At 47.8% G+C, this 18,293-nt stretch overlaps 1 protein-coding gene across 1 annotated transcript in view; it reads right to left on the bottom strand.

Annotated features, from left to right (window-relative positions):
• The window catches only part of COL13A1 (collagen type XIII alpha 1 chain), a 52,742-nt gene extending 44,670 nt beyond the window's left edge, over positions 1 to 8,072 (bottom strand). Inside the window, exons 1-5 of the mRNA XM_066191885.1 lie at positions 8,043 to 8,072; positions 7,397 to 7,423; positions 5,610 to 5,660; positions 1,780 to 1,815; positions 261 to 287 (exon numbers count right to left, since the gene is read on the bottom strand). Coding sequence (XP_066047982.1) covers positions 261 to 287; positions 1,780 to 1,815; positions 5,610 to 5,660; positions 7,397 to 7,423; positions 8,043 to 8,063 — 162 coding nt within the window. The 5' untranslated portion in view covers positions 8,064 to 8,072. The remainder of the gene's footprint in view (positions 1 to 260; positions 288 to 1,779; positions 1,816 to 5,609; positions 5,661 to 7,396; positions 7,424 to 8,042) is intronic.
• Positions 8,073 to 18,293: the final 10,221 nt, after the last annotated feature.

Here is an 18,293-nt window from a genome sequence, read left to right as displayed (position 1 = left end):
CACTTGTGAACTGCTATTTTATAGATTTACCTAGAAAGGAATAGGCCGTGCTCTGCCTTCCTTAATCTTCTGACTCCTGCATCTCCCCCAAGGCATCTGTGGCATCCTCCTGCCTGCCAAGCTCCTAATTTTCTTTTAATCCATGCATGTGCATGGCATTGCAAAATATTCCCCTTAAAACATACGGCGTAAGACAGGCTGGCAGCACAGTGGGACCTAGCAGGAGGCAGGGCAGGAAGCCTGCAGAGTTCTTTGCTTACCGGTTTGCCATCCAAACCAATAGGGCCCTGAAATAAAAGATGAAAAATGATGAGAAATGCTTTCCCCGGGGTGTCTGTCCATCTGCCCCAGGAAGCACTATGTGCCATGAGACTGCATGGGCTGGGGTGCCGTGAGGTGACTCCCTGGCCTCCTGTCAAGTCCTGGCAGGTCCCTGGCCCGCCGAGTACCAGCCCAGATTTCAAACTGCATCAGCAGGGACCTGCTCACTGTCAGCACGTTTAGGGAGCAATGCTGGAATCAGGAATAGAAGAAAGGAGGGATTCATAGGCAATTTGCAAAAAAATCTCAGAATTTTAAGTTCTACAGTGTTTGGTAAACTAGTTGAATATCAGCAGTTCTCTCAAGACTTTGATTTAAAAGGGCACCCACCCTTGGGGCAAGAGGGATTTTTGCAAATGACAGAATAATAAAAGTGTCCCAGGGAAGGGATGCCATGCAGCTCAGCACATGCTGAAGGTACTGTTTGATGGGAAACAGGCTCCGCCGGGCTGTCCCACCCGGCACTTTCTCATGAGCTGGGCCGACTTGCTTTCTGCTCCTCCAAAAGCCAAAGGACCGCAAGGGCCCGGAGAGATCTGCTTCTCCTCAGCCCAGGGGCAGCTCACAGCTCCCCTTTTCACAACGGGCAGAGCCGTGGAGCCCGGTCAGACAGCTCAGAGGCTGCCAATCCCTCCCATTTTCCAGGCGTGAGAGTCTCCCCCGCAGACCTGCTCTGGCACATCCAGTGTCCCGGAGCGGCAGCTGAGCTGCCTGGTGGGAGCAGGGATGTAGGGGGTGTTTGTGTTTGCCTCAGGCTTCCTAGTTGTCCAGGGTAAATGCATATGAATAAATAGCAACTGTTCGAGTTCTTCAGCGGCCTCAGTGCTTCAGAGAGTGCTGCCAGCAACTGTAGAACTGAAATGAAATATGCTTTGTCCTCTCCGGGGCATTATCTCTGACCCCTTGCAAATGCGTTGGAGAAGAATTCCCCCTCATGTCTTATGTCCTTTTCCTTTGGCATGACCAGGGTGTCCAGCCTAGCTGAACAGTTCCCAGCTGACCCTCAACAGGCAGGACCCTTTTTGCATCCCAGGCATTTGCTGGTATTGGAATATCACCTAAAAGCTCAATTAAAGGTGGAATTTCCCCTCCCTAGGGGTTGTTTCTTGTTTGGGATAGGGGTATTTCTTAGGATGGTTTTCTTTTACCAAACAGATCTGGGTTTAACTATGTTATTTTAACACCTGGGGCCTTTTCTTTTTTTTAATTAAATTCCTTTCAGACTTGTGTGATTTAGTTTGTTGGTTTGGGTTTGGGTTTTTTTCCCTCCCTAGGTATTGTTTAAAAGAAAAAGGAAGGAAAAAAAAAGGAGCAGAAAAACAAATGAAGAAAACATTGCTTTTTCCAGTGATATCAGATCATTGGTTTCAGGAAGAAATGATGAGATACAGCAAGCACTTATGAGGCTTGCTAGTAATATCACACATCCGTACCTCATAAATTAAGAGTTACACTTACCGGGAATCCAGGAAAACCTCTCGTTCCAGGCTGTCCCTGGGAAGGATGAAACAGAGACAACAGTTTAGAGGAACTGAAATGACTTTTGTTGGATCCTAAGTTCTCTCTACAGAGCCTTTCCTCCTGCCTCTGACCAATTATCCTACAGCTCACTGAAGAGATACCCAATTCCCCTCCAAGGGGAAAGTGTCTTGGGAAGGAGGGGAAATCTCTCCTCCCCACTCCAATTTGCACAGGGCCAAGAAAATGCTGGAGCAGCTCCAGTTTGGATTGTAAGCAGTTTCCTTGAAGTTTCTACATTAATTAAATGGGTGTCCCTAGCCCATATGTTAGGCTTTTGGAGTATATTCCAGAGGCTGAGCTCATTTTATGGCAATTCTTGCTGCCATAAACCTGAGATGTTTAATGAAGGGTGCTGTTCTGTGCTAGACAAGCCTTGCAGGTCACTGATGTCTAAATACAACCATCCTTCTCCTCCTCCTCCTCCCCTCATGTCCCAGCCCATTCACTTTCCTCACAAATAATTCTGGAGATGATTTTTTTCTATTTTTTTTTGTGTGTGTGTGTGTGTGTGTGATTTTTTTGTTTTGTTTTGGGGCTTTTTTGTGGGTTTTGGGGCTTTTTTAATCCTCTGAGAGCTAAGATAAAAAGGAGAGTTAGGTTATGTGATGAGAGGAACATGAGTGCCAAGATTTTTTCCCCCCACCCCTTCCTGGCTAGCTAGCTATGGCTACCAGTTTGGGATCAAGCACAGCAAACACTGACTTGGCAGCTTCTTCATCCCCTACTTAAGAATGCCAAAAAAAGAGAAAATGTCCTGGCTGTTAATTTTTCATAGTTCTTCAATTTTTGGGGCCTGTGACATCCCAGGTTACAGTTACCGTGGCTTTGTTGGTATCCAGGAAAGATACCACTTCACTTAAGGACTTTGCAGTCTGGTTCCCAAACAAGCATGAGCCAGGCCAGGAAGCATATTGTCCATCTGGCCCAGACCTCAGCAGATCTTGAAGCACACTCATGTAGATAGAAACAGCCTGATGAGCTAAATCCTGTGCCACGGTCATCAAGTGACCACTATGGTATCTTGCCTACCCTCAAAGCCGTGCTATGATGCCAAAATTCCCAGCTTCCTTATGTGTTCCCTCATTTTGGGGGAAAAAAATGCTTTCTTCAGCAATTTGAGCTACCATGACTGGACTGTTGGAGTCCCACAGGGGTTTCCTAGGAAAAGAGCTGGGCATAAACAGGGTGCATCTCTGCCTTATCTAGAGCGATCCCATGTGGTGCTGAGGGAAGGGAAGGGGAAGGAGGGAATGGGCCTCCTGGGCTGTGAGGTTGAGATTTGCCACAGCGAAGCAACAACCATCCTTTGGGAGACCTCAGAGCTGCACTGATAGGGAAAACTTTCACCTTCAGGTAACACCTCCAGCCGCCCTTTGTCTGCAGAGAGACTCAGTGAAGGTTTATCCCTGCAGAGGATGGGCCCAAATAGCCTCTTTGCAGGGTTTGAGGGATGCCCCACCACAAAATCCCTCATGTTGCACTGAAGAGTTCTGGTTTTGTATGCAATGCTAGCAGGACCTAATCACATTTGCACTGTTCCTTCAGTTCTGTAAAGTAGAACTTGGTCAGCTTTGCTTTGCAAGATACACACAAAACCACCTGGCCTTGTTGGCCGGTGACCAGAAGGGGAGATAGGCTATAAATTAAAGGATCTGTCCACCGCTGGCTTCTGAAAAGGCAAGAAGCAAGAAGAGCCTAGCCAGAATTCATTAATTTTGGTTCCCTGTTGGACACTTCCCTAAGAAAAAGTGCTAAAAAAAGAATTAGGGAGAAAAACCTGGAAATGGTGCAATTTGGCTTCCTCTGTAGACTACAGACTGTTGCCTCTTTCTCCTTGGAGGACAGCAGAATGATTTGCACGATATCACGCCAAGACAACAGTTCAGCAGCGAGCGATTCCAAGAGACTGTTTTTGTTGGGTGGCTGGTTTTCCTTGTCTCCTTTTTAAAATGTTGATTGTATGAAGTATGTAATCCCGGGAGCTGCCAAATCATGGAGACCATCTGTTTCTGCCACTATCGGCGCACTGTCCCTCTCTGGCCAGGAGTTAAGCAGCTCTGAGCTCAAGCAAAAAACTTTAACCTCCAAACAAAAATCTGGAAACTATTTGTCATCCCACATCTTTCCGAGTGGCCCCTTGGCCAGGGTTTCCATGTTTGTCTTCAGTGCTCAGCCATCCTTTTGACCTATCACCAGCTCCCCAGGAAACTGGATCATCTTCACAGTAGGCTTTGCAGGGGGAAACTGTGGAGTTAGGCTAGTCCTGGCACCCCAGGGCTTTGACTGGTGTAGGCAAAATCCCATTTTAGACCCCATTTGCCATCTAATTTTACCGCTGCTTTAAAGATGCAACGTGTTCTGCACTTTCCCAAACGGCAGCAAAGGCAGCAGCACCAAAGCCGACAAAATTGTCCTGCAGCCCAGGCACGTGTCCTTCAAGAAAACTGTCTCCTTTGCAGGACCTGCATGGACAGGAACTGATGGCTTTTCTCTCTGATTACTATAATTACACTGTTCAGAAGGCTGAGAGCCAGAGCTTGTGAGAAACAGCAAAAGCAGCGGGGAGCTTACCCTTCAAAGTCTGCTGTTTGTGGAGCAGGGTGGTCTTGCTCAGACCCTGGCTTGAGAGACTTGCCAGCCCTTCTTCCTTGCCTGGCCATGTGGCCAGGGACCATCTGCTAGGCATAAAACACTTGAGGAGACCCATTTGGGTCCTGGGCTTTGGTTCTGTCGCTTCTCAAACTCCAGCATCCCTGGCAGGTGGGCCTGGGGACCGGCAAAGCTGTTTTTTATTAGGAACGCTTGTCGTGGGGCTTTTGGGAAGTTAATTGGAAAGCCAGATGTAGCCAAGTGTTCGCACTGCCTAGGTCTCGCTCACTTGACCTCTGCTGTGAAACAAAGGTTGCCAGCAGCCCGTCCTCTCTGCAGGTCAAGGACGGTGCTCTTCACAGGTTAATCAAAATAGGAAGTGCCCACTGGGAGGGAGAGAATCGAATCTCCAGGTCTTTTTTCATGGAAATGTCTGGTGAAGGCTGTGCACGGATGGAGTGGAGAGGTCTGGCTGCACCCGCACAAAAGCAGAGGCTTGATGGCTGAACCGCAGTGCAAGAAGCAACCAGCATTTAGGGCAAGTAAACGCTATGACCCTTCATCTTGGTCTTTTTTTATAACCCTGTCCTTGCAAAAAGTTTTGACTGGCTGACTCGTTGCACCTTGTAGGGACACTTTTACTGGAAGAGGGTGCAAAATCCTGCCTTTTCTCAGTCAGATAAGCAGTAACCATGCTGACAAAGAGCTTCCAAGATTTTGGGTACATGACAAAGACCTCTGCACTACCCTTTGTCTTTGTGAGCTCCCCAGTCACCAGCTTAGCTCTGATTCTGCTCTTCAGTAAAATCAGAGGGCTTGTTCCCTGCTGATTAAGCCAAAGGCTGAAATCAGCCAAGCAAAGGGTAAATTTTCTCCAAAACTGATAGCAGCCCTGTTACAAAAATGAAATATGCTTCATCCTTTTAAAAGCAGGAATTTGGTTTCCTTGCTGAGGGAAGGGTTCCTCATTTGTTCTAGAATATGAGCTGTAATTTCGTTATATATAGTATATAATAGCAGAATAAAACCAAGGCTGGCTCAGCACGGAAACCACAGCATACAGGGGTTTTTGCTCTTTCCAGCTGATGCTCAGTCTTAATGCTCCTCCTCTCCTAAGTCTTTCCCAGTAACCTGCCCACATCCTGTATCAGACAAAAATAGAGAGAAAAGCCACTCACGGGTGGACCTCGAGGCCCGATGATAGACATGCCGGCTTCTCCTGGAGCACCCTGCAGAGAGACAAAGCAGAGGAAAAGGGGTGAGAAGAGGAGAGGAAAACACAAAGACAACTATACTCCTGTCAGAACTGGGGTTAAATGACGGCGCCTGAGGTGTGAGATCTTCAGGGCTTATGGGGCAGCTGCTGTTCTGGCCTCCCCTAGCTCCTGCCTGACATTTTGGTAGAAAAGATGTCCTTGAGAGCTGCTCAGATGTGCCAGAAAATGGAAGCAGCACAGCAAGGCGAAGTATAAACACATAAAACACTTTCTGGCAAAACAGAGGTTCTGCCCCATTGCAAGTGTGAAAGATGGCCTGAAACTCTTTCTGTTTCCTTCCTGCGAGTTTCAGGAGGATTGAGTCCTGCAGAAGAAAAGAAAAGAGGGATGTGCTGGGCTCCAGGGAAATGGGAGCTGCAGGCAGCTTATTTGGTTGCCTCCAGAAATGCCTTGCTTGCATACTTCTTAAACTCAGTTGAGATGTGGATGAAAACAAAGCGAAGTGCTTGCTGGAAAAGGAAACAGCTGCCTCTCCAACTCCTAGCCACCCACGGCGTGTGATGGGCAGGACATGTCACTCTCTTTGGAAACATGGTGTATTCCTGAGAGGCAGCTCCAGAAGTGCCCAGGGCTGAGGAGCTTTGGGATGGAGCATCCCATAAGCCAAGCAGCCTGCAAGAAAGCAAAGCACCCTGCAAAACAAAGCTGTGGACTGCCAAAGACTTACGGATCTCGTGCAGGGCTTTGGGGAAGCAGGGGCAATTAGGAGTGATTTTTTTTCCCATTGTTTGCTTGTTTCTATCTGCTGTCCCTTCATGAAAACTTTGGCCAGAAACAAATGCAAGGATATGCAGAGAAAAAAGCAGAACGGCTTCAGCTGGGAAATTCTGATCTGTTGGATAATGTTGGTTGGCTCTAATGAGCAAACAGTGAACACAAGGGTGAAGAATCTCAATCCTACTTTACCCTTCCTTGCTGTGTTTTTCTCTCTATCTATTATGAAGAGGAGCAGACAGGTGTGGTATTGTACTGCATAGATGACCCTCCTTGTCAGGTAAATATCCATACCTTTCTAAATTTCTACACAACATTATTCAGTTATTCACGGAGCCCAAACACCTCCATTTTCCAACTCTCACAGCTCTGGGGAAAACATACTATCACTGAAATGCCAAACACTTGAAAACGGGCGCCAGCAGCAGGATCGCTTTGTAAACCAGCACTTCTCTTTAGGTACAAATTGCAACTCACTGCACAGCAAACAGTCTGTGAGATGGTGTCCCACAGACTTAAACTGCACAATCAGCTTTCCTCAGGAGGAAGAGGTCCCACTGTGTCAGAAATAGGAGCGTGCTGTGCCACTTTTATTCCTTGCTCCCGCCTGCACCAGGGATCAGGCTAACCTGGCAGGTAGAGGGGAGCTGCAGGTTTGTTGGGGCAAGCAGAGCTGCCAGAGGGGAGAAAGTCAGTGGTTAAAATCCAGGAAGCCTTGAGGGAAGCCCTGCATGTGCCCACTGGCTCTTATGCTGTTAGTAAATTGTCATAAACAAGAAACACAGCATCTTTGGAGGCTGAGTGGCCTGGAAGGAATTTGGGAAATATGCTTGCACTGACACGGAAGACAGGGCAGCCCAGGGGTGGGGAAGCCCAAAGCTGGCTGCAGTGGCCATGACTGTGACAGAGGAGTTTGGGCTGGCCCTAGAAGAGGACAGTTTGGGGGTGCTACAGGCTACAAGGAGCTGACTCACCTTCTCTCCGGATTGCCCTTTTAGTCCCTGGGTCAGTGGCAGCCGTCACAGCCACATGCAAGAGGGTGTAGGGAAGAGAAAGGGAGAGAGAGACAAACACAGGCGTCAGCAGCAAAGGCACGCTCTCCCACCCCACAACCCTGGCTATGGGGCTGGGATGAGCAGGGTGGCCTCCGCTCCTGCCCTGGCCCTCTTCCCCGTCCTCGCCATGGGATGCCCGAGCAAGGAGCAGCTCCAAAATACAGCACTCAGTCAGGCAGGGGATGGCCCCCTTTGCTCAGGGCAGAGTTATTTGGAAGGGGCAGCTGCCAGTGGCAAGCAGGGGTGCATGTTAGGAAACCCAGGGTTAGCAAGCCCAGCTGACGCACGAGGTGGCAGCAGGAGACACCCAAACAGGGATGCTGAACCAGAGGAGGACCTGGATAGTACAGCAGGTGAAATGGAAACACCTCCCCAGCATGTATGTGGCTTGCAGGGCTGGTCCCCCTGTCAAGACCAGGGGAAACCCTCAGGTGTGGGGCTCAGGGAGAGTAGTTTTGCCCAAACTGACAAGGATTATCTTGAAAGCCACCCTCCCGCACCCCCAAATCCTGGGGGTTAGAAGAGAATGGGAAAGATAAGGCACACAAAAAAGGGTTTGGCTTACCGGCCGCCCAGGGATTCCCATCGCACCTTTGTCCCCCTGGCAATTAAGGCAAAAATCAGCGGGAGTTGGTAACTTGTCAAGAGCAAGGTTATAAAACAGCACAACTGAACTAAGCCACAGCAGCAGCTTCACACTGTGGTATAAGTGTCCAGAGATTTTCAGAGGGAGAGAGAGAAAGTTAAAGAGTGTGTTTGCGTGTGCCCAAACCTGTCTTTAAGATGTGTGAGCCACCAGTTCATTTTCACATATGACAAACCCACACATCTCACAACAGAAATTATATACAGCAATTTAGGCAGCAAAAGGAGGACAGGAGTCTCCAGTCAAACAAAGTACAATCCCTATTTCCAACACTCCATAAAATCCAGGTCCTGGGAACTGGCTTCCTGCAAAGGCCAACTGTCACGTTTTTCTCTTTCTTGACCAAAGTCATCTGGGTGTTAGCTATTTATTTATAGAGTTATCACTTGAAAACACAATTCTCTTAGATTTGAAAATACTGTCCTGTCCAGAAGCAAGAGAAAAATGTGAGAACACAAGCTGACACAGGAAAAAGCACATCTGGAAGAAGACATAGGAGCAGCTGTTTTCAGTGTCCTCTACCCCTTTGAGATACTTCCCAGTGCATTGTCAGCATGTGAGTGATACTAACAGTGGTTTTGGGAATGACTTTGGGTCAGGTGACACTGGACAGAGCCTCGTAAACACATGAACACAGGACCGGTGACAATTTTCTTCACTCACTTACCTACCAGGCAGTTGGCTGCCTCTTACAACTAAACTCTACTATGCAATTAAAAAAAACCCAAAATTACCCCCTCTGCATTCCTGGTCTCCAAAACTGAAGGTTGTGCAGATCTGGAAGATAGCAGCTCATTGCTAAAGGATCTTGATGATTATGGCTTCAGCAGTCATGTAGCTTTTGCTCTATATTTTGCAAAAATGACGTGATAATTTTCCCTCAGTTCTGTTTCCAGCGATGTTTGGGGGTTCCTTATGTAAAACAGAAGGTTCCTGCCCCTGGCTGACTGTGTCTGTAGACATAAAACTGGTTTTCTGTTTTCTGCAGCTGGAGACACCAGCCCCATTGGTGCCACCTCTTCATGCCTCCCCACACATTCCGTCCCAGCGCGTGTGAACACGATCTGAATTCTCTGGAAGGGGAAGGCACTTAGCTCTGTTTGTTCTTCTGGTTGTACACAAAGGCTGTGTATCCCAAACTCCAACATTACTGCTTGGGATCAAACCATTCCCTGGTGGAAGTTTAGCCACTTCCCTCTGCAGCACCGGGGAGCCGTTTGGTATGGGAGGGCATTCCTTTCCACGCAGCGTATGTTGTGATTAATTGAAGAGCCATAAACACTTTGCAAAAGTACCCCTTTTAGATGGATGAAACCCCGAAGAGCTGCTTGATTTTAAGTTTTTTGGGGGGATATATTATGGGAAACTCCTTTCTTCTAGGGTTTTAGGTGAGTTCTCAGTCCTGCTAATATTTGCCTATCCCTGTGTGCCAGCAGTGAGTGGAGCTCCCTGTGTCGGCATCTGGGTCTGGGATTACTTTGCAGCTGCTGGAAAACATAATGATGAGCTTTCCTCTGCTTTTAGTCCCCTAAACGCTGCTTTCCTCCAGAGCTGAGCCCAGGCTGATTTCCCTCGTGGTTTTTGAGGTAAAAGCTGAATTTACTTCTTCTATCTCTGCTGTGGCTGGTGCCCAAGCAGGAAGAGCCCAAGGTCGGGGCTGAGCTGTGTCAGGTCTCCCGTGAGTACCTGGAGTGGTACATGACGGCTCCGTGTCTGGTATGTGACTGTGCAGAGTTACAGCCCTCCAAGCAACAGCAGCGAAGGGGGAGCTCCCGGTAGGACAGCAAATAAATGCCAGATGTTTATGAGGAAAAGTTGTCTGTGACAGGGCGCCAGGAAAGAGCACTCGTGGGTGGATGATACCGTGTAGGTTGGTTACAAAGTCATGAAAAGCTGCCTGAAGCTCCCATATCAGAGTTAAAAGAGCATGAAAGGCAACCAGCAGCCTCTGTCCTGAGTCAGGGGAGAGCCAGCAGCACAGTTTACATTTCCTTCACTGGGAAACTGCCTGTTATGGCTCGTGCAGTCTCCAGGTGAGCCGCAGCCTGGGGAGCATGGAACCATCACCAGGAAGTCACGCTGCCGTAATTCCAAAACCCACGCTCCTTCCTCAGTCATGACTAAGTCAGATGCAGATACTGTTATTACAGATTTTTGCATCTGTCCCAAAGTGACTTAGGCCTTCTAATTCCTGCTGCAACTAGCAAATCCCATCAGCGAGAACACTGCACACTTTGCCTCTTCAACCAGACCCTCCAAGACATCTTCAAAAGACATCTTCAAGACATCCAAGACATCTTCAAAAGTTTCCCACGCACAGTAGGGTCTGTGAGGATTATGCTACCCTTCAAGTTTGGACCTACAAAGCTTCTCTGGTCCCTACTCTGTATGGGCCGTGTCCTGTTTGCAATATTCTATTCCATGTCACGTTTTTTATGCAAGTCTACTTTCTACCACCTTAGGAATGCTGGTGGCCTCCTGATCCAAGTACTGCCAGACAGAAGGAATGAGGGGATGAAACAGAAATAAGGAAGTATTTACCAGGAGCTGTGGTCTTTCTGTGAGGCCCTGGAACAAAATACACCGAAACAGCAAAAGCTAGCCTCAAACTCTGACGGGAGGGCTTGATAAAGACATGGAATCACATGGAAGGAAACAGAATGGTTAAAAAAAACTCTGCACAGCTCCTTGACCATCAGCTCTGATTGCTTTGGTTTCCTAATCTCCTGCTTGTGAAGTTTTCTCTCCTTTTGGCACAACTCTACCCACAGCTCTCCACACGAGCTCTGAAGGTATCTGCAAGTCCACGGAGAACAAACTAATTACAGGGCTTTGACTTTCTTCCTTAGTTTCCATCTGCTAAATATTATTTTTTCATGTATGGAATTGCTGCAGTTGCCACAGAAATGTTGCATGATCAGAAATGGGAGAGAAAATGTCCGTGAGAGGATCATTTGCTTCGGATGTGGTGCAGACAGCAAAAGGACTATTGCATGATTTCATCACTTCCTTCCTTCCTTCACCCCTTTTAGTCCCAATCTCATCAAATATCTTACATGACTGCGGGTTGCCCTTGCCTTCACCAAAGCCTTGACTGACTTCAGGAATAAGGGTGGAAGTGTTGGTTGGGCAAGAGAAGAACATGAAGTTCCTTTTTGCTCCTGTGGTGTTGTGCATCCGTTTCCCTGGCTTTTGTCCTTGTTGTCCTAGACTGCAAGCAGGGCTCAGTGCATTTCTAACGAGTGTTTCTGCCCATCTCCACACTCAAGCCAACACCAGCACTGGCAGCTAAGCCCTGTCACACAGCGTGCTGTCTTTTGCAAGCTGGGAAACAAAAATGGGAGAGAGATGTGGGGTGGTCATTGCTTTGGGGTCACTATCAGAACAATGTGTATGACAATCAGCCAGGCAGGAGGCCAGGTGGTTGCTCATAAAGCCACTTCCATTTCAATCATGAGAAATACGGAGGGGTGGGGGAGCACTGCCTACGGGGACATGTAGGGCTCACTCAGCCCTTCAGAGGTGAACTTCTGCTCGCAGTGACTGAGTCGATCTCACTCGCCAGCAGATCAGAAACCCAAGAGGTCCTGAATGAGCTGAGGGTCCTACTAGTCCAAGACAAATTCCACTTTGGCTAAGAACGCTCAGTCTGCCCAACTTCCTCTTGTTATTTCCATTGGCTGTAGCATTCCTCACAGCCTGTCCTAGAAGGCTGCTTGCTGAGACAGGTTCAGGGGTCGCAAAAAGCCAGGATTTGGTAGCATATAATGTCAGCACTTCTCTGGTGGTCCCATATGCTTCTGCCAGGCTTCAATCTCTCATTACAATATTAGGTTTCTAACCCTTATTGCTGCAGAGGAAGCCTGGAGCATGCGTCTCCCTCACCCCACAAAGGCACTGACTGCTCTCTAGAAGACACCTCTGTTGATCTAGTGATTTCTCTTTAATTTCTCACAGCAATAATAGAAATGCCAACACCACTAACAAATTTGTGCCCACCTCATCCGTTTAGTGCCAATCATATGGGCTGCCCAGGCTGAAGTGGCAGGGACAGCCATGAAGGGACTCCAGTTGCAGCCACCTGCAGAGACATGCTCTCCTCTCAAAAAGCCACAGCTAAGGCTGAAATACATCCACTTCAGCAGCCAGTCCTGAATGCCCCTGGGATAAGCTATCGCTGAAGTTTTGTGTGGATCAGGGCTTCCAGCTGTGAAACGCTTTCAGACCTTTTGGCCTATAAGGTGCAACTTTTTAGAAGATTGCTGTCATTAAATAGTCTGCGCTCGTATATCTGTGGGAGTTCAGTCTATAGCATTTCAGCCTGATGAAAGGGGAAAGAAAATAGGTTGTGCAGCAACTACTACTCAGAACGTCATCTGCAAACTGTTTAAGACATTTTTGCATGAACAGACAAAAGATGACTACCGTATGTTTAACTTCTCATGTTCCTTCACAGAAACCCTGAATAGTCCCTCTATTGTACACGAATATAAACCATTTCCTCTGGAAGGACCATGGTAGAGACAATGCAGTGTTTCTTTATAATGTTGAGAACTATCGATGCATGGCTTCAGTCCTTGCATTGCTGTTTCTGGTTCACTGTGGGTCTCGTAATAGCTGCGAGAAAATTTCTGCAATAACCTAGCTATTTTCCTGAAGCCTAAATTGTCTGCGCTGAGGTTTTACATTAGCTAACATTTGAAAAGGAAGCTGTCAACACAATTTTTCCTCTGAAATTGATAGTTGCGCAGCTATACTTGAAGGCCCAGCGGTTCAGCCAGCCCGGGTGAGTAGCAGGGAACAAATCCCTTCAGCTCAGCTCCTGCCATGTGTTTGTGATCTATCTTTCCCTTTTCTGCAAACAAATCTCATTCAGCACGTGGCATCCCATGCATGTGAAGCGCATACAGGCAGCTCCCCCAGAGGCTGCAGGGGGGTAACTGGTAACACACGGATCTCTGCACCACGTGAATCTGCCATCTTCCCATCCCTGCACTCCCTCCAGCTCCCCCTCGGAGGCTGAGCTGCAGCCAAGAGCAATCCCACCCCAATTCAGTCCGGAGCTCCCACAGTACTTGCTGTTTGGGATAGCCCAGGCTGCCAGGACTGCAAAGGTGGCTACCACACCAGACATCACAGACAGGAGGCTGCGAGTTCATTCATGCCCCACAGACCCCGTGCCAACAGCTTCTAAAACCGTAGAAGCTTGGTACTTACAGGTGGACCTGAAAGAGAGAAGAAAAATAAAGAATAATTAATTTTTTTAATGCAATATATCCTAGTAAGAGGAGCTAGAAAAAAAAAACATTGCACCATCTTTCAGGCTTAATCCTCAGGCTGTTCCCATTTGCTGATGCACTTTCACCAACTCCCTGCTTGTCAATTAAGATATCCCCACAATTAGCAGCTGCTAATAACCACCGTTAGTGCAGGGCAGCCTCTGACAGCCCTGTCAGAGCCCTGTTTTGGGAAGGCCATGTAAGTCAGACTCTTGACACTGTCAAACATAGTTTTGGTCCTCCTGCACACATAAGAGTGGGGAGCTTGTTATTTATATCACTCCTCCTCACATCTTGCCTACCCCCGAGGGCTGAGAAAGTTGAATTTGAGGAGGCAAGAGCCCCTTGGCTGCTAAAATTCCTGCCCATTTCTCACCAGCATCACTAATCTTATGAAGGTGTGAAATGGTTAACGAGGAAACTAGAGCTATTAAAGACATCAGGTACCTTTTCTCTTTAATACAAGCAAAGTTTCTCCTTTTCTTCTGCCTCTGATCCCATAGAAGCCAATCTGCCCTTTTGGAAGAAATTCCCTCAAATCCTTTGGGTTCCTTTTATTTTGGAAACCTTTTTTTGGAACCTGCCAGTCTGGAGCACTGCATCTCCCTCATACAATTGTATGTACAGTTGTACAATATATATCAGGGCTTAAACAGCACATTTCTTTCATCAGTTCCCAGAAAATTCCTCAAAATCCTGACAGATATTGTGTGTGTGGAAAGAAACCCCTGGACTCACTATTTTGTGGTTTCCTCTCTGTGGGAGAAGCAAGACACACCATACAACTGTCAGGGGTTTATACATTTTCCATACTTTATAGACATTCTGTTTTCTTTTTTTTTTTTTTCTTCACACGGAGTGCCAAGAAGTAAAGCTAAGCAGTAAAACAGGCGAGCTGACAGATAACAGGCAGCAACCTCCTCTTTGCATGGGAGGCGGATGTCAGGGTGAGCACCTGCGGAATACGTCGTCATCCTGAAAATGCCCCTGGCTGAAAGTCCACAAAAGAAACTGGAGACTTTGGATGAACAAATGTTTTCCACATTGGAAACCTCTTCACTTAGCATGACTCTCTCATACCAGGTTTAGTGACCTGAAACTGCCCTGTCAAATTGCCGCTATCAGACACGGCTTTCATTGTGGTTGATCAGAAGAGGTTATCTCTAGAAAGTAACTTTTGCTTAAGACACAAAAAATATTAACCACCTTCATGATGGCTGGCACAGCTAAAGTCAACACTCACAGCTGGAAAGCTCAACAACTGAAAACAACTCCAATCAAATTTAGGACAGCAGGTCCGGACCAATCCAGATTCGGTTGGCCTGGCAATTGCCCACCGCTGGTGTTGATGCTGTTGTCACTGTCTTACTTGGTATACCCAATCCAAGCAACAAAAGGGCTTCTCATCAGACAGTTCATTTAGGAGGGCAAGGTCAGGCTGATGCCGGAATCCTAATTTATGCCAGACTGGGAGAAAAGAAAGAAAAAACAAAAAAGCGAGTTTTCTGAGTCTGGCTTGGATGACAATAAAGTTCTGTGAGAGAACTGTTTTGGATAGATTTTGTTTCAGACTGAGTGCCCTGTCACAAGGTCAATGCTTACAGCTTGCCAATACACGGACTTTATTTCCATTAGCAACCCTACAGACCCTTAATAACCCACCTACCTGTCTGCGTGGACTTGAACTTCAGGGGCACTGAACTGTTGAGCTAATATTAAAACAAAAACTTAAGGACATGCAAACCCTGAGCCATCCCTGCCCTTCCAGCCCAAACACAACCAGCCAGCAGCACAGCCTGTAATGGTATTGCCATACCACTGAGAGCAAACATAAGCTCTTGTTTGCTCCAGAAGCTCCGTCCGCAGAGCGGAGTAAATCAGCAATGCCGGCAGCTCTGGGCCACACACCCCACACAGATCAAAGGCAGGAGGAAGAGTGGAGGCCCATCTCTGTTATGTGCCCCCTATAAAATTAATGGTTATGTGAAGGGGACTGCACAGTCTTGTGTAAACACTCATCAGAGAGCTGCAGGGACACAGTCTTGGCTGCAATAAGTCAGTCGGGAAAGACCATCCAGGGACTGGGCTTCAAATGCCGGGACCGTCCGTGTGACCCAGGAGAAAGCGAAGCCCTCAGACAGAGTCATTTCCAAAAGCAACATCATCTTGCATGGGCTGGAGGAGGAGAAGGAGGAGGAAGAAAGATGTCCTAAAGACAGCAGGAAGTGAGGAGGTGCTGCTGGATAATGTTGCAAAGCATAGGGAATTTTACAAAGCAAAATAAAGCTTCAGCAAAATGCTTCGGTCGTGTTCTGTTACAGTGATAAATGGCAAGGTGGAGCAGAGGTTCTAAAGTGGCTTGGTCCTTAATATGAGTAGTAAATTAATGCTCATTAGAGGAAAGAGTGGGTAAAGGAGGATGGAGATTCTTGAGCCTCTACTCTCAACAGCTCCAACCATTGCAGTGCAGTGAGCTCAGCCCTGGCCAAAGCCCTGGCAGAGAGGCTCTGGCCCAGACAGGGACGCCGACAGCCCTGCAAGCCAAGGCAGCAAACCCACAAGTTGACCAGGCTGCGTGGGACCCTCTACAAGAGCCACTTGAACAGCAACAGAGCCACCAACGCCACCACTGTATGTAGTCCCCATGTCACATGCCCCTTACAGGCCCAGCCAGTTTGGGGCAACCATGTGGAAACCAGCCCCCATGTGGGCCAGGTCTTGGTGATGAACTCCAAAGAGCTCCACAAACAACCAGGAGCCAACAATCTTGAGAGCCACAAGCACAAATCAAACCTATTGGGGGTTCCTCCTCTCCTTACAGCAGGCTCTTTTGGGGTGAGACAAAGGTGGTGCCGCATAGGAGATGAGCTTAGATCCCCTTTCCATATAAACAGTCAACAGAGAAAGGATGAGTCAACAGAGAAGCAATAAAAGCCACTGTGAACATTTCCAAGCCCATTCCACAGAGAAGCCCAGCCAGCAGACAGAGCCAGAGCTTCGAGATCACCAAATTCCTCAGCTTTGCATGGACAGAGAACCCACACTTGTAATTAGCACCTCCAGACCCTGTGTGTTTTGAACCTGATCTTGCTGGGACCAGAGCGATGCCGGTGCCGGCATGCGGGCTGCAGCACGACCGTCCGCCCCCGACGGGCTGCTCAGGAAGCATCTCTCCGTGCCGGCGCCTCGCTGGAAGGCACTGGAGGGCTGTAAGTGACTGCAAGTGCTGTTTATCCAGCTGCGAGGCTTGTGCAGCAGCAGGGGATGGAGGAGGGGATGGACAAAATGTGTCAGGAGTGGACGAGTGGGAGGAAGCAGTGGTCTCCTGCAAAGAGGAGACCTCCAGAGTACCTTTGAAACTGAACATTGAGAAAACAAAGAATTCTTGTAGGGGTACCCAAGGTCTCTCCAAACATATGGCCTCTGGAAATTAGCACCATCTGCACTGCCCCTTCTCAGCTGCTCTGGTTTTTACACAGACAGAAAACTTCCTTAAAGAAGCTCTGCCTTTCCGTAGCCCAAGTGAGCAGCCACCTAAGGGTAGGTCCACCTTATTGCACATGCAGAAAGACCACACCTGTGGTGAACAGCAGGGCCATGCCACAGAGCCCTCTGCTCACTTGATCTTCCCTGTGGCCCGTTCAACCAGTGACTGACCTCAAGAGAACTGCAATGACTCCTTTTTCTCTCACCCACTAAGAGAGATAAAATGCACCCTTCTCCTCTCTGGCCTCAGAAAAAGAAAGACTTAGTTTTGCAAGCGGGTCAAATTTATCCTAATCTGGAAAGTCTCATGTTCCTGACTATCAGATGTTAAAAGCTGGACATAGAGGAGCAGGTTTGGTGAGAGGCCTTCTGCTGATGACAGAGATATTGTCCACATTGAGACGGCAGTGCTCTCTGGACCAAGAGAATCATTGAAATGATCCCAACCACTTACAGGCATTTCCTGAAGTCTGGAAAAGTGTCCATTCTCAAAAGGTTCCCAAATGCTGTTGCTTACTTTTTTTCTCTCTCTAATTTCTTGGATTCAGGCAGTACAGTGTCTGCAATGTGCATGTCTTCCAACCTGCTCCAAGAGCTCACATACAAGGGTTTTTTTTGCTCTTGCGTAGCACACATAAGACAAGGAGGAGAGAGGGAACACAAAGACATTACTGTTGCTTACTTGGGTCATCCTCACTACACACTCCAGCAGCAGGGAAGATGTAAACATGTAATCCATCCCTGTGAGGAAATCCAGCCTTTTCACAGACCCAGAAGCCAGCCTTAGGGAGTTAGAGAGATACAGTTACTTCCTGACATTCAGGGCTTTGTTAATTGATAACAAGATAGCTGTGGCCAGGCAATTAGTTAGGAAATGCTGATTAAAGCGCCAGCGGCCTGAGCATGACCTTACCCCAGGATGGCACGGAACCCCTAATTCATGGTTCCATGGGCATTCAGTGCAGACTGACCCCACTCTGGAGCAGGCATACCCCACAGCTGGGTGCACGGAGCACAAACAATGGGTTTGGCCTACATAAACGCTGCCCATGCTGCAGTTTTCACACAACAGATCCAGAGTACTCATAGTCTTCTAGAGCCAACTTCCCTACCTCCAGCAGGAGACAAATGATACAAGGGGAGGCGGAGGGAACGTTAAGTCAGAGAACTTCAAACGAAAAGGCAAAAATGCCATGTGCCTTGCCATAATTCATTATTATTAGCTGTAGGTGGAATTAAAGACAAAAAAATTCTTGAAAATAATAAGAAAAAATTTAAGCACTGACTACCCAAAGCACAACCTCCAGTAATTTTGCTTCAGGTGTTGTCAGCAGTGGCAGACAATCCGTGTGTATAACTCACTCCCGAGAGCAGAAGGCCCTTACAAAAGGCCAGGCTCCTCCAT

Source organism: Chamaea fasciata, unplaced genomic scaffold (assembly GCF_029207755.1).
Source record: "Chamaea fasciata isolate MVZ Bird 193981 ecotype frontalis unplaced genomic scaffold, bChaFas1.0.hap1 SCAF_9, whole genome shotgun sequence".
Classification (NCBI taxonomy): domain Eukaryota; kingdom Metazoa; phylum Chordata; class Aves; order Passeriformes; family Sylviidae; genus Chamaea; species Chamaea fasciata.
The sequence above is the reverse complement of the archived record's forward strand: the minus strand, read 5'-3'. Positions and strand labels throughout refer to the sequence as shown.